This window comes from Artibeus jamaicensis, unplaced genomic scaffold (genome assembly GCF_021234435.1).
Source record: "Artibeus jamaicensis isolate MK-2021 breed Jamaican fruit bat unplaced genomic scaffold, CSHL_Jam_final contig_402, whole genome shotgun sequence".
NCBI classification, from domain to species: domain Eukaryota; kingdom Metazoa; phylum Chordata; class Mammalia; order Chiroptera; family Phyllostomidae; genus Artibeus; species Artibeus jamaicensis.
Genome location: NW_026521818.1, coordinates 6,961,234 through 6,975,083, shown reverse-complemented (window position 1 = coordinate 6,975,083; position 13,850 = coordinate 6,961,234). Strand labels below are relative to the sequence as shown.

Genomic DNA, 13,850 nt, shown 5'->3' with positions numbered 1-13,850 from the left:
TCCACTCTGTTCTCCTTAAAAATTCACTTCCGCCCTGCCACCCTAACCCGAGCCACAGGGGCCCAGGAGAGCGCACGGGGGCTTTCACGCACATCCCACCTCCGAGGTCGTGGTGCAGCTGGACGAGGTCGTGCCATACACGGGCGCAGAAACCACCAGCCCCTCTCGTAACTGTCATAATGCATTTTGTCTGCAACTGTTGCCAACCCAGTCCACACAGTCTCCCATGTCAGGTTTATGGAAGAAAGAAAGAAGAGGGGCTTTCTGAGTTGGAGCTTCATGTGGCTCAGCACATCTCCCCTCGGCCACTGGAACCAGTCTAATCAGAGAATGAGCCAGCTGTTCCTCAGGGCTTCAGGAAAGGAACGCTGAGTCCCAGGCCCCTGGGGCCCTTCTAGCAGCACACGGACAGCTCCTGGTGATCAGAGGGCCTTGGTTTGGGAAAGGAGCAGAAAAGTAGTGACCAGCAGGAAGAATCAGACAGGGCGGCCAGCCCGGCCGCGGCCTCATCCAGAAGGGTCATCGTCTTAACGGGCAGAGTGACTAGCTCGTGTTGATGGCCTGGATGTGTTATCAACAGGATCACCGCAGACAGGCAGGTGGACTAAAATGTTGGAAACGGGAATTCTTAGTCGAACCCACTCTTTTTGTCGAGCGTCACAGTTTGCTGGGCGGGAGCACAGTCACTGACCCCAGCCTACGAGAGGGCGTGTGGTCCACGCAGAGTGAGCTGCCGCAGTCGGCCCTGCAGAGACGAGCGCGGAGTCCCGGGTGTCCTCCCGTCGGGTGGGGACCAGGGGGGCCTGTGCGAATGGGGTTGCAGTCTGTGGGGAGCCTGGGCACTGCCCGAGGGCCAGGGCACCGCCGGGCTGACCATTGACCCCGGGGCGTGTCCCAAACTTGGGACAGAGGGCATGTCCCGAACTTGGGATGGAGGGCAGCGGAGCTTGAGGCGCCCAGCCCTCACCCTCTAGGCTGGTCTTGATTGAGAAGGAGTTTCCTTGGGAAAGAAAGAAAGGTTGGGGACAGCAGGATCATGTCCACTGAAAGGACAACTGGGTTTAAAACAACCCTCCAGGCAGGACCACCACCACCAGCAGCTTCAGGGACCAAAAGTGGGACCATATCTGGCTGGTCCGGTCGTTGTCTCTGCTTGCTCTGGGAAACACAAGTCCTCCCCCCACCCAAGTCTTGGCGTTGATACTTAGAAGTGTTAGTAGATTCTAAAGTCCGGCTCACACCCCGTCCCCAGCGCGCCAGCCTGGTGCTCAGGCCACCCGCTCGCATGTCCTCGTCACTCACCTGTGAGGTTCTGCGGGAACTGGGGAGAGAGCTGACATGCATTTTTTTCTTTAAGACCTAACTGCCTGACTTCAGAAGAATGAAATGCTCGTTGTAAAAATAAATAATTGAAACCAAGCATTACATAAAGTTCTCCATGGTGGGGCCCTCGCTGGGAAGGACACTCACACAGTCTGGGGAATATTTCCACAGACCAAACTGTCCATTTCCTGTCAGTGAAGACCCCTGGTTGCCAGTGACAGAAAGGACCAAACAGCTGGAGCAAAGAGAGGTCTTGCCAGAAGGACATCCCTCGGATCAGCCACACAGGAGCTGCATCCGAGGCCGAGCCGAGGCAGACAGGCCTGCAAACAGCCGGGCCAGACCGCGCCCAGCTGTGCGGCCCCCGACCCCCCACACTCGCTGTCATCTCCCCCCTCTGCAGGCAGGCTCCCGACGGCAGGTCACCAGCACAGCACCCGCATGTGTGCGCAGGCTGGCTGGTTTCCCTGGTGTAGGGCACAAGATCCTGGAGGGCACATCTTACCCAGAGAGGCCTGAGTGTCTCCCCCTCCCCCGCGGGAGCCCCACGGGTGGCGACGAGGAGGGTGGCCCCAGAAGGAGAGAGGAGGGGTGTACTTGGCTGGACAAGTGCACTCACCTGGCGTCTCTGAAAACAGGACCCCGTGTGGTTTTCAGGCTGACGGGGTTCCTGTCATTCGGACTCTCTTGAAACTTGCTTTCCCCTTCACGTTGTCTGTCGGACCTCTTTCCACGAGTCTTTCTCTTCAGTGGCTGCACAGTTCTCCTTGGGACGGCACTCCATTGTGCATTGTAACAGCCTCCTCCGGGCCCTCCAGTGCAGTGTCCACGGGGCCAGTTCTGAGGAGCAGCTGCGCCGACTCAGGACTGGTGTCCAGTGGCCCTCCGTGCAGTCCGGTTACTCTGCAGCCTGTCCCTCCACACCCTCACTAAAACTGGGCGCCATACGTTTTTTTCCCATTTACTGGTGTGCAGGAAAACCATACCCTTTTAATTTGTATCTCTCAACTATTGGCGACGCTGAAAATAATTTATAACATTTAATTTTTCTAATGCCAGGAACATGGTTAGCAACAGTGTAGCTGCCCAGCCTAATAGCGCCCGTCTTGGTGCATTACCAGGGACCAAGCTGGGAAAGGGCCGTGTCTGCAGACTCCCGGTTCCCAGCGCTGTGCACTGGGGTCTTCAACAAGGGCTGCGGAAACCAGACCCTGCCTCCGCGGTGCCTGGTTTCTCACGTCGACTCCGCTGTCAGTGGGGTCCTTCAGAGTTTTCCAGCACCGGGCAGTTTTGGAGGACTCTGGTCCTCTGGCGGCAGATGTCCCCGCACTGCATTTTGTTCCATGATTTCCCTTCAGCTGGCCTCCACCTGTCCTTTAGAGAGTTCTGATAACCATTCGAGAGCATTACAGACCTCAGAAGTTTGGATTGCGTTCAGTGTTTTTAGTCCTCTGTGACACAGCATTGTTGAGGCGGTGGCGGAGAGCAAGAGGGTGGGTGGGCACCACCGGCACAGCACTGAAGACACAGCGGTCGGCAGCGTCCACCCTCCTGCTCGGGGATTGGAGCCACTCAGGAGTGGCAGACGTGGCCAGGTGTCACCTGGGCCAACGCCTTCTCCCATACATTTAAGTGGTTAGGAAAACAGAAGGCCAGTCTTGTGGCCCTTTCCATCTGGAAATAAACTGCTCCCCAGTGCAATGGGATCCTGGCTGAGGTCAAGGAAAACAATAAAAACCAGGAAAAATTCATCACTGGTTTTCAAGGCAAAGGAAATGCCCTTCTAGCACTTTACCAAGAGAAGATGAGGAAGCTCAAGATTCTAAAATCAATCAAGATGTTTCTCCTAAAAAGCCGGATAGGGAATCGTCTTGAGCACAACTCCAAGGATGGGGCACAGTGGGCAGGGACAAGGAGGATCATCGAAACCAACGGTGACTCGAACCCACCTGCACCCACAGCTCGTTGTGGCCAGGACCCTGGCTGCAGACCACCTGGGTGCACTGTGCGGAAGAGCCGCCTGCGTCTAAGTGACAGAGCAAAGCCACGTGAGGAAGCTCAAGCAGAGCATCCTGGAAGGGATGCCCCATTGGCCGGGCCCAGAGCCTCACAAAACCAGAGCAAAACACGAAAGTGCACATCTCCACTGCCCTGGGTTTGTCCGTCTGCAGCCCTTTCCACAGCCCCTCTCAGAGCACGAATGGCCACCCACCCTGCCAAGTGATTTATTCACTCTTGACAACTGAGATCATCCAGCATTCCGAGCCGGAGAGTTAATGGATGACTTAAGCCTCACCCAGTGCTGGCAGCAAGCCCTCGGGAGACCGGCAGCGCCTTTGTCTGCAGGAGGCCGGAGACAATGCCTCCGTTTTGTATGTGAGGAAATGGATACGAGGGTGAGTTGTGTTCCCGCCACAACTACGAAGTGTGTAAGGTGCTGGGGTCCAGGTAGAGGTGGTCCCTCTGTACTGGGTTCTCCAGAGAAATGGAACCAGCAGGCTGTGCGTGCATATGCACGTGTGTGTGTGTGTGTGTGTGTGTGTGTGTGTGTGTGTGTGTGTAGAGAGAGTGACTGATCTCAAGGACTTGGCTCATTTGCTATGGGAGCAGGCAGGTGAGCCCAGACCCAAGAAGGGTTGGCGTTGCAGTCTCGAGTCTGGAGACTGGCTGGAGGCAGAAAATTTCTTCTCTCTTTGGAGACCTCGGGCTTTTTTCACAAGAATTTCAAGTGATCAGTCCCACCCACCCCCGGGAGGCTAACCTACTTCACTCAGAGTCCGCTGCTGTAAGTGACGTCCACACCCAACACGACCTGCACCGCAACCTCTAAGCCGTGGGCACCTCAGCCTCGCCCTGCTGCTGCCTGGAATTAACTGTCACCACTTCTGGGGGGGTCGTGTAGTGGTCAGCTGATCTTGCCCACTCCGTCTCTGTGGCCGTCCTCCCTGCCTGGTGGGGTAAAGGGAGAGGGAGCAGCCCCGAGGAGTTGCTGGTGCTCCTGTCCTAGTAGGAAGGAGTTCTGTGACACAAAGACCCCTCCAAACACTAAGGTGTTCTCTTCCTCATGCATGACCGGCCTGGTAACATGTCACACACAGAAGTGGCATTCCCTCCTTTACACCTCGGTCATGGGGACGTTACACCCACTGAGTCGGAGGCCTTGTCACACCTGTCTGAGTGTAAGCGGAGCTGGAGAGGCCTGGGCTCCGGGCAGCCAGCAGCCTGTGGATGTCCCTCCCTCCTTGCTCCTAGCACAGCTTCATGCAACGGGGGTCCTGGGAAGACGGGCTGTGGACAGAGGGCCGTGTGGCCTGAGCCTAGGTGTCCCAGTTTCCAAATCTGTAATGACAGAGGTGATGATGCCTCTTTTGAGGGGAGTTCAGTGTTCATCTGGGAGCTCTGCCCGTCTTTCCCCAGCCAGTTCCATGAGGGTTGCGTCGATCACAGGCGGGTCCGGGGTGGGTCCAGAGAAGCTACGGTAGGTCCACGCTGGCCTCGGATGCCCACAGCCAGGCAGAGTGGGCCTCGTTCTGGGCCACGGAGGCTGCCCGCCCGCTGCTGGAAAGGGCAGGGCCTCCTGAGAACCGCAGGGTCGGTGCTGCGGCAGCGTCCGCATTTCACTGTCCGGGTCCCACGGAACCTTCACGGGCCACCCCGTTCCTGGGCTCAGCCTCGGGTCGGGCAGCACCTGCCCAGTCACCATTCACTGTGGGTGGCCAAGAGCCCTGGGGACCAATGTGAGTCCCCATGGTGGACCCTACACTCACCTGTGATCCGGGGGGAACGGCCAGGAGGCCCTCGGCACTGGGCTCCCTGCATAGTCCTGGCGGTGGTCAGTCCCGGGGTGGTCAGTCCCAGGGTGGTCAGTCCCGGGGTGGTCATGGCATGCGGCCCCGCCCCTGCCCGCTCTGCCCACGAGGCGGCGCTGTCAGCCCCCTCCTCACGGGGTGTGCGAGCCTATGTGAGTGTGCTGTGCACACACACACACAATCTATAGGTCGCGCCTTAGGTATTCTGTTTTTCAATTTGCTTTGTCCCTTAACATGCCCCTTTCTTAAAGTCCTGTCTACACATATACTTATTTTTATGGCTCACATATGCTTTTCTATCCTGTTTTCTCACTTAAAATGCCTCCACCACTGTCATAATTAGTACTCTAATGTCCAGTAATTTCCCTCCTTTTGCCGTGGGCTCTAATTCACTAAGTGCTCTATCCCGTGAACCATCCTTGTATGTGTGTATCTTGTTGCTCTTAAGAAATTGTTTCCTTAGAATTCATTCCATGGGCCTGCATTGCTGCGTTAAAGGGCGTAAGTACTTCTGTTATCCGTCATACTTTCTTCCTAGAAGGCCGTGTCTAGACTGCTGTCTAGTTACTTTGGGACTGGGGTGTGGGAGTGAGGAGAGGGCCTGTCCCGGTGACTTGGAAGTGCAGGGGCTTTCTCTGTCTCCCTCCCCAGCACCACCAGCTCCACCGCCAGCAGCTGCGACACGGAGTTCACGAAGGAGGACGAGCAGAGGCTGAAGGACTACATCCAGCAGCTCAAGAACGACAGGGCGGCAGTCAAGCTGACCATGCTGGAGCTGGAGAGCATCCACATCGACCCCCTCAGCTACGACGTCAAGCCCCGGGGAGACAGCCAGCGGCTGGACCTCGAAAACGCCGTGCTGATGCAGGAGCTGATGGCCATGAAGGTACTCCTAGGGCAGGCCCGTCCGGAGCCCAGTTTCCATTCACCCCACTGTCATCCGGAGGGGGCTGCAAAGGGCCCTGAAAACAGGTCAGCCGATGACGAGAAGCCAGCCCCACTCACGCTCCGCCGGCTCTGCCCCGGGGAAGGCCAGAGGCTCATTGCTAGATAAGGACGGTTCCAACGTGCCAGGGGTCACTCGGGCTGGACGTGCTCCTGGAGGCTCAAGGTGAACTCTGGGGACACTCGAGGTGCCAGCTTTGGGGCGTTTCCTCCTCCAGGAGAAGCCAGCTCCGACCTCTGGAGGCTGCAGCAGACTCTGTCTGTTGAAAAGGACCCTCGTTTGCAGAAGCTTACAAGTGCTTCTCGGGCCTGTTCTGAAGTTAGGGTGAGGCCAGGTGCAGATCCGGGGGAGAGCCCGGTTTCCTGACACCCCTGTCTGTGCCTTCAGCACTGCAGGGACCCTGCCTGGATCATGGTGCCCCAGTGAGGTCTGGCAGTGCCACTCAGAGTAGTTTCCTGGTAAGAACCTGGGCAGAGTCTCTGCTGCCGTCTCTAGTGCGCAGAGGCCAGTGCCTCCCACTGGGAAGTGGGCAAATTGCCACGTCCAGCAGGTCATACTGGGCTCATTTCTGGGTAAGGGGGCCAGGCACTAGGCCTTTACCTGCTGCGCGCTTTCTCCACAGACAGCTGTGGCATGGTAAAGAGTGTGTCTGGTATTTGTTCACAGTTGCTGGCATAGAACTTCAAAAACCCTTAAAATTTTCTGCGTGGCAGGAGGGTCTCGGTTGTGCTCATGAGGTAACTTGGCAGCCCCCAGATAGCTTCTGGATGGGGGTGGTCTCCATCAGGACCAAGCGTGTGGTTAGAGGGTTGACACTTTCACCCCCTTGACCTCCCGGGAGGGGAGGATGGCTACAGATTGAATTCCATTGTGTGACCAGCGACTTAATCAGTTGTGTCATGGCACCCCAATAAAAAGCCCAGACATGCTTCCGGGTCGGCAAGCACATGGGCGCGCCGGTGCAGTGACTGGCGCCGCCTCGGAGGCGGGGCACGGATACCTGCCAGCCAGTCCCGCCCTGCGTGCACGCTTTAAAATAACAGTGCGATCCTGAGTCCTGCGAGTGGTGCTAGTGAGTTATGGATCCCGCGGGGGCTGTGGGAACCCAGAATTCACAGGCAGTTCATGAGAAGTACAGGTGGCCCGGTCCCCCTCCACCCCCAAGACTTGCAGCTGGCGTCTGACGTGAGGCAGTCTGCGCAGGCCTGAGCGCCCAACCCGCGGGGCATAGAGACTCGGGGAAGTCTGCAGCAGCGTCGCACCGTGTACATGCAGGTGGAGTGGACACAGGGTAATCGCCCTCCCGGAGCATGGCTCTGGGATGCTGAGGCCCTCTCTCAGCGGGCCCGAGGTAGAGTTTTATGTCTCCCTGCGCAGGACTCTGCAGCCTGGCCTGCTGATGTGGGAGTCGGGCCGAGAGCCAGGCTCCCAAACCTGCTTTCCAGGCTCCACCGTCCTGTGTGCCAAGGCCTGGTTTGCCCTGCCTTGGGTTTTGAAGGGTCCCCGGCTCTCAGGAGTCTTGGAGGGAGGGGTTCTTGGGCTGCAGCCCTGCCACCTTCAGTTTAAAAACCCAAGGCATGTTCGTCAGGCCGGGGCAGGTCCAGTGGTGCTGAGTGAAGTTTGCAGCTGGTCTCCCCCATTGGGACCAGCGATGTCCTCGGAGGAAAGAGCAGGCCCACCTCCAGTTCCCCACCTGCGCAGGGGGAGGGGCGCTGCCAGCAGCGGTCATCCCTGACACACGCAGGGTGACTCACTCAGCAGGCACACCACTGCCCTTGGCGATGCTCAAGCGTGAGTGTCAGTGAAGCCTGGGAAGACTTTGGGCAGCGGCAGCAGGTGAGGGGACCGCCCGGTGTTTCCAAGCTGGTGCATCTCAGCTTTGTCCCCTCAGCTCAGACCGGACCTCTGCCCCCTCTGGGGAGCCTCACACGGTGCAGGCTGATTTCTGGTCCCATTGCCCGTGAGCCGGGCGTTGGCTCCACAACCACAGGGCCATCTGGCCTGACCAGGAGCCCTCCTTCTGGGCTTTGCACCACGTGGCATGAGCTGCGAGGCTGCCCTTCCCCTGTTTACTCCAGACTGTGTTTCCTTTGGCCAAAGACTAAGGGCTCCTTTTTACGTTCAAGCTGATCCGTTGTGCAATAGACTCTGTGTTATTCTGGTCGGGGGAGACATTTTTTTCATGGCATAAAAGCACCAGTACTCTTTTCTACTTGAAAATAAAATGTGTACACATCATAGACATTTTCTAAAAGAGCAGCAATTAGTAAAAGCTTGGAGGGAAATGACGCATTACATCATGGGCTGGGGCGGCCATGGCCAGCTAGCGCTCTGGCTTGGCTCCCTGGCCCCTCCGTGGAGGGTTTCGCAGGGTCGGCACCGCAGTCCCCTCCCTCCCTGGTGTGCCCAGCAGTGCGTCCCAGGGCCCGTGCTCGCCCGCTGCACACACGTGAGCAGGAGGTTGTGTTGGCTTTCACCATCCTGTTGTGGACTCTGCTGCCGAGAAACAAGTTTTCTGGGGTTTTGTTGGTGGTGCTGCTTTGGTTTTGGTTTTGTTTTTCTTTTTTTTACTTCTGTGTCTGATCCTCAGTGACCACCTTCTCATTCCTAGTGTTGGGTTGGCTCCTTCTCATATACATTCTTCTTTCATAAACATCTTCTCCTCTCATTAAAACTCTTCCATTAGGTCTTTGTTTTAAACATTTGTCTTCTAGATTTTCACTTGTCATCTCTGGTTCTCATAAATGCTGATTCTGCCTCAATGTGATTCACTTCTATTTTCTCTCTGCAGTGGGGGAGAATGTTGGTGGCGGCTCATCTTCAGGGACTCGTTGGGATTAGTTTTTGTTACATTTTTAGCTTAGGATTCCTGTCCCACATCTCTACACAGGTTTGAGGTTCTGATTCAAGGGGCTTTTCTCTCCTTTCCCACCCAGAGCCAGGGCAGTGGCGCGCTTCCTCTCAAGTTTCTAGAGAGGAAGTCTGTTTCTTACTCTTCCCAGCACTTGGAGAGTCCCGGCCGGTGTCAGTGTCCGATCCGGCCCTCCGCCCTGCCTGGCACAGGTGCCAAAGGCCCAGGCCCCGGGGCCCCCTGTGGGTCCCAGCCTCTGCTGGCCAGCTCGGCGGCTCCCTCACCTTCCCCCTGGGCACCCTTCCCTCTTCACGTTCTGGTGCCCATCTTGCTGCCTTTCCAGCTTCCCTGTGTGTGTCTGTCCTGGACGGCATCAGCCATGCTAGCTCAGATTGCAGGGCTTCCGGAGCCTTCAGAGTCCTACTGCTTTTGCAGATTAGAAGGGTTCTGTGTCTGGAAACCTTTTGTTCAGTTTTATGTCTCGTCTTTAGAAGGTTTGGCATCTTTTGGGTAGTCACTGAGCGTGTCACCTTGTCCATGTTAATGCTCCTGGCTCTGAGTGTTACCAGCTGTAATGGGTGCCCTCTGGGTGCTTCCCCCACATCAAGGGCAAGGACACCCACCCCTGTGGCTGGTTTGCCCAGGGTAGCACACGGGGGCTTATAACCTCAGGTGAGGGTGACTCGGGGTGACTAGAATCAGTAGCCATAGCGAACCCTTCTCGGGGCAGCAACTCAGCGTCATGAAGATGCCTCTTAAGTGAGATAATCAAGATGGCTGGGGAGACTGACCCAGGGCTCAGGTGTGGGGGCTCCCCCTCTACTAGAGGCGGAGGGATGAGTATCACCCACGGGCTCACATTAAAATGCATTGTGGGGGGCGTGTAGCGTGGTGGCCGAGAGCCTGTGCTGAGCCAGGGGGCCTGGGTTCCGACTCCGGCTCCACAGCCCACCCAGTAACTGTGAGCAGATGGGCGTCCCCCGCACGCCTCATTCTCCCAGCCACAGATGGAGAGACTCACCGTGCCTCACTTTGTATGAACGCACTGGTGGTCCCGTGGTTACCAGGCCCCTGGTCCCAGCAGGGCACTGTCTGATTTCGGAGTCGCTACTGGTCTCCACAGAAACCTCTACTCTGAATTCTCTAGGACACTCTGAGAAGTTGCCAATCAGTCATTTGCCTGTAAAGGACTCTGCCTCTGTTGATTTCACCGGGGCCCCAAAGTAGATAAGAGCTGGGGCTCGATGGCATTGCTGTGGGTGCCCCCTTCCTGTCTGACTCAGGCACCGAGCACCGAGTCAGTAGACTTGTGCATTGGTGCCGTGGAGGATGGAAAGGAAGTGGGATTGGAAGGGACCCAGTCAGACCAACCTTGTGGGGCGACCTTCCCTTATAACCTCTTCGGCAGATGGCGCTCAGCCTCAGCAAACCGGAAACCTGGTTTCCAACAATGCACTTGTGCCCTTTGTCGGGGGAGGGGATCCCAGTTGTTGGGAAGTTTCTCCTGATCATAAACCCAAGTCTGCTTGCCTGTGTCTTCTGCACATTAACCTCAGTTCTGGTCCGCAGCACGACACGGTGCAGGGCTTTGTCTTCACGTCAGTCCTTCACTCCTCCCATCATCCCATCCCCCGCTGCAACGGGATAGCTCTGCTGCAGGTCCCTGGTTACAGCCCAGACCCCTTCCACTCACCTGCCTTCCTGCACCCAGCCAGGGTCTCACATGCTGAGCTTCATATGCTCTGTCTCCATAGGAGGAGATGGCTGAGCTAAAGGCCCAGCTCTACCTACTGGAGAAAGAGAAGAAGGCCCTGGAGCTAAAGCTGAGCACCCGGGAGGCCCAGGAGCAGGCCTACCTGGTGCACATCGAGCACCTGAAGTCCGAGGTGGAGGAGCACAAGGAGCAGCGCATGCGGTCCCTCAGCTCCACCAGCAGCGGCGGCAAGGACAAGCCCGGCAAGGTAGGGCCGAAGGGGCTCGGGCCTCGCTTCCTGCCCAGTCCCCACCACTCACTGCCCTGTGCCTCCCCTCCCTCATTTGTATAGGAGCTGCAGGCCACACTAGTTACCTAAAGGAAGGTGGCATTTGAGTGTAAAGAAACCAAACCTGCACTTACAGACTCTCACTCCATGTCACAGGGAGATCATTTCCATAGACTGTCGTCCTCCCGGGCGAGCGTCTGTGCTGTGGTCCCACAGTCTGACGCCAGTGCCACCTGCTGTGTCTGTCCCCCTCCACACAGCGGCCATCACGTGTGGGCCACTTCTGTGCTCACCACCCAGAACCCCGAGGAAGGCATCGTTACCCCATTTGCATGAGGAAAATGGGGTCCAGAAGAAGTGAAATGTCTCAGAGCTGCTCCATAGCAGAATTGGGGTTTAGCCCCAGTTTGGGTAACAGGCCCTCCGCCCCTTGTTCTGTTGCCTCCTTGGCTTTTGTCGGCAAATGTTGTCGGCGAGGTGAGGCAGAGGCAGAGGCAGAGGAGGAAGGCAGGCCCTGGATTTCACAGCAGACACCTCAGAGAGTGGGCTGGCAGGTGATGTTGTCTTGCAAACACTCCCATTAGCCCCCAAGTCTTTTTTTCTAGAACTGAAGCTCATTCCGTCACATTGCATTTCAGCATTATTGCAAATACTGTGTTAGAGGAAAAAAGCTTTGGACCTGAAGAGTTATATTTCTTGTCCCAGGACACTGAAATTCTGTGCATCGGGTTTTCTGTTCCTGATAAATGGTAGCTTCTCTGGATGCCAGTTTGCTTCAGGCCTAAGACTTGTGGGCACATGCCGACCTGCTGGTCTAAAGAGCGGGCTTTTGCAGCCCAAATGTCGTGTGTCTCCAGGAGAGCCCTGCACGTGGGAAAGAAGCCACTTGCTGATGCTGCGTGGCAGTGAACTGTCACCTCCTAAATAGCTAAGCCCTTGGAAGCATGCTCTATTTTACAAAGGGCTGCAGCTGCACTTTGCCCACCTCTTACCTGCCGAGGAACCCAGGGCATCTGTACAGGGGCACCCAGCGGGGTGGTGCTCCCGAGACTCTGGCTGCTTCTCAGTCAGTTATCTGTTCATTTGATAAATGGGATGTGGTCCCATTGGGGCGCTGGGGGCAATTCCAGATTTGCATGCCTATGGGGGACACTGACAAGCAAACAGAGGGTCACGACACAGTGATACAGTGTCCTGAGCGCAAGGACTGATTCCAGGTGTGATGGGAGGCCACAGGCCACGCTCAGAACCCTGGCTTGGAGATGTGGACCAGGTTTCCGGAGCTGAGACCCAGTGGAGAGTGGGAGCTGGCCAGATGAACGGGGCCGGGGAACCCCAGGGGCAGGGGAGACCACTCTAGGCAGATGGCGCCCCCCAGAGGGAAGAGGAATCGATGCACTGGTCAGCTGTCTGCGCTCTCCCGGGACAGTGAGGGAACCGCTGAAGGGTTGCCCCAGGGGGCAGTGATGCATATTTTGCACTTTGGACAAGTCACTGTGCGATGCACAGGAAGCCGGCAGCCCCGAGGGGGCGGGGCCTGCGCCGTGCTGTTGCCCACAGTGTACCAGGGCTCAGGGAGCCCGGCGTTCTGCTCAGTGCCTGCCTCTTTAAAGTCTCTACAGCCTCTGCGAGTGTGTTAGCGGTCACCGGGGGGCAGAGCCTGGGAGACAGAGCGCCCGCCCGCATGCAGTGCATGGGTGCGTGCGAGCAGGGCCTGGTGGGAGCAGACTCCCAGGGTTCTTGCGGGAAGGCCCCTGAGCTGAGCCTGCCCGGTTCTTGGTGTTTATTGTGACTGGGGAAGCCCTGCGTTTTCTGGAATGGCTTCCAGGTACAGAAGTCACTTTGATGGTGGCCAGGTGGTTTTGTGGGGTTTTTTTTTAACATTAGAGCTTTAACAAAAGAGCTTTTTAAAAGTACCTTGGGTTCAGGTAATGAAATTAGAGTAAGCTGATTCTCTTGTCTTTCAAATATGGGAACCATTTACTATTTCAATAGCATCTCCCTTCCCAGCTATTCATTTTTCTGATTTGTTGGTAGATGAAGCAAACTGTCCAGAGCCAGGGTTGGAAAACTCTAAAGCATCACATCGTCAGTATTTTGGGGCTTTCGAGGCACCCAGACTCTGCTGCAGCTTCGCTTGGCTGCCACAGAAAGAACTGGGGGTGAAAGCAGAGAGGGTGCCAGCCAGGAAGGGCGGGCAGTGTGCTAACAGCACTTCACGTATGGACATTGAAACTTGAATTTCATATAATTTCTACAGATCACAAAACAGTCTGTATATATATTTTTCATGATTTTAAAAACAGAAAATCAATTCTTAGCTTGTGGGCCTTATTATAAAACAGGTGGCAGGCCAGATGTGGGTCTAGAACACCCACCTTACTCTGGAGAGCAGACAAGTCATGCTTGTCTGCTTGTTTGAAAACTTCCCTCCAGCCCACAAGCTGGAATCTCATCTAAGTTGCATTAGCTTTTTTGCACTTGTTTCTGCAACAGCTATTGCCGGCCATGCTCGGTGAGAGGCACGGTAGGACAAGGCTGTCCCTGTCTCTAAGGAGTCAGGAAACGTCCTGCCCTCACAGGGGAGCAGGTGCAATGGAGGGGAGGCCAGTGGGATCTCAGCGTCCACACGCTGGAAGGCGGGGCCAGGGCCGGAAGGCAGAGAGGAAGGAGGGAGAGCCACGGCCACAGAGGACGTGCAGAGGGAGGATGTTCAGATGAGGGCGGTGTGGCTGCGGGTGCCCCTTTGTGGGGACATCTCTGCGTCAGTCAGCAGGCTGCAGGACACTCGGCGCCCTCCTGTGGTCCCGACTGGTAGCACTAGATTCGTACTTGTTGCCACCTAACTTTGTTTGCATTCAGTAAACAAATACATCAACTGCAACAGATCACCAGCTTTCATCTCAGGCCTGGGGTGTAGTAGCTGCTCAGTGAATGTC

At 56.5% G+C, this 13,850-nt stretch overlaps 1 protein-coding gene across 8 annotated transcripts in view; it reads left to right on the top strand.

Moving 5' to 3' along the window:
* MCC (MCC regulator of WNT signaling pathway) overlaps positions 1 to 13,850 on the top strand; it is a 417,242-nt gene that overhangs the window by 388,983 nt on the left and 14,409 nt on the right. For all 8 annotated transcript variants that reach the window (XM_037167030.2, XM_037167029.2, XM_037167031.2 and 5 more), the window contains 2 exons: positions 5,784 to 6,018; positions 10,684 to 10,890. In XM_037167030.2, coding sequence (XP_037022925.2) covers positions 5,784 to 6,018; positions 10,684 to 10,890 — 442 coding nt within the window. The remainder of the gene's footprint in view (positions 1 to 5,783; positions 6,019 to 10,683; positions 10,891 to 13,850) is intronic.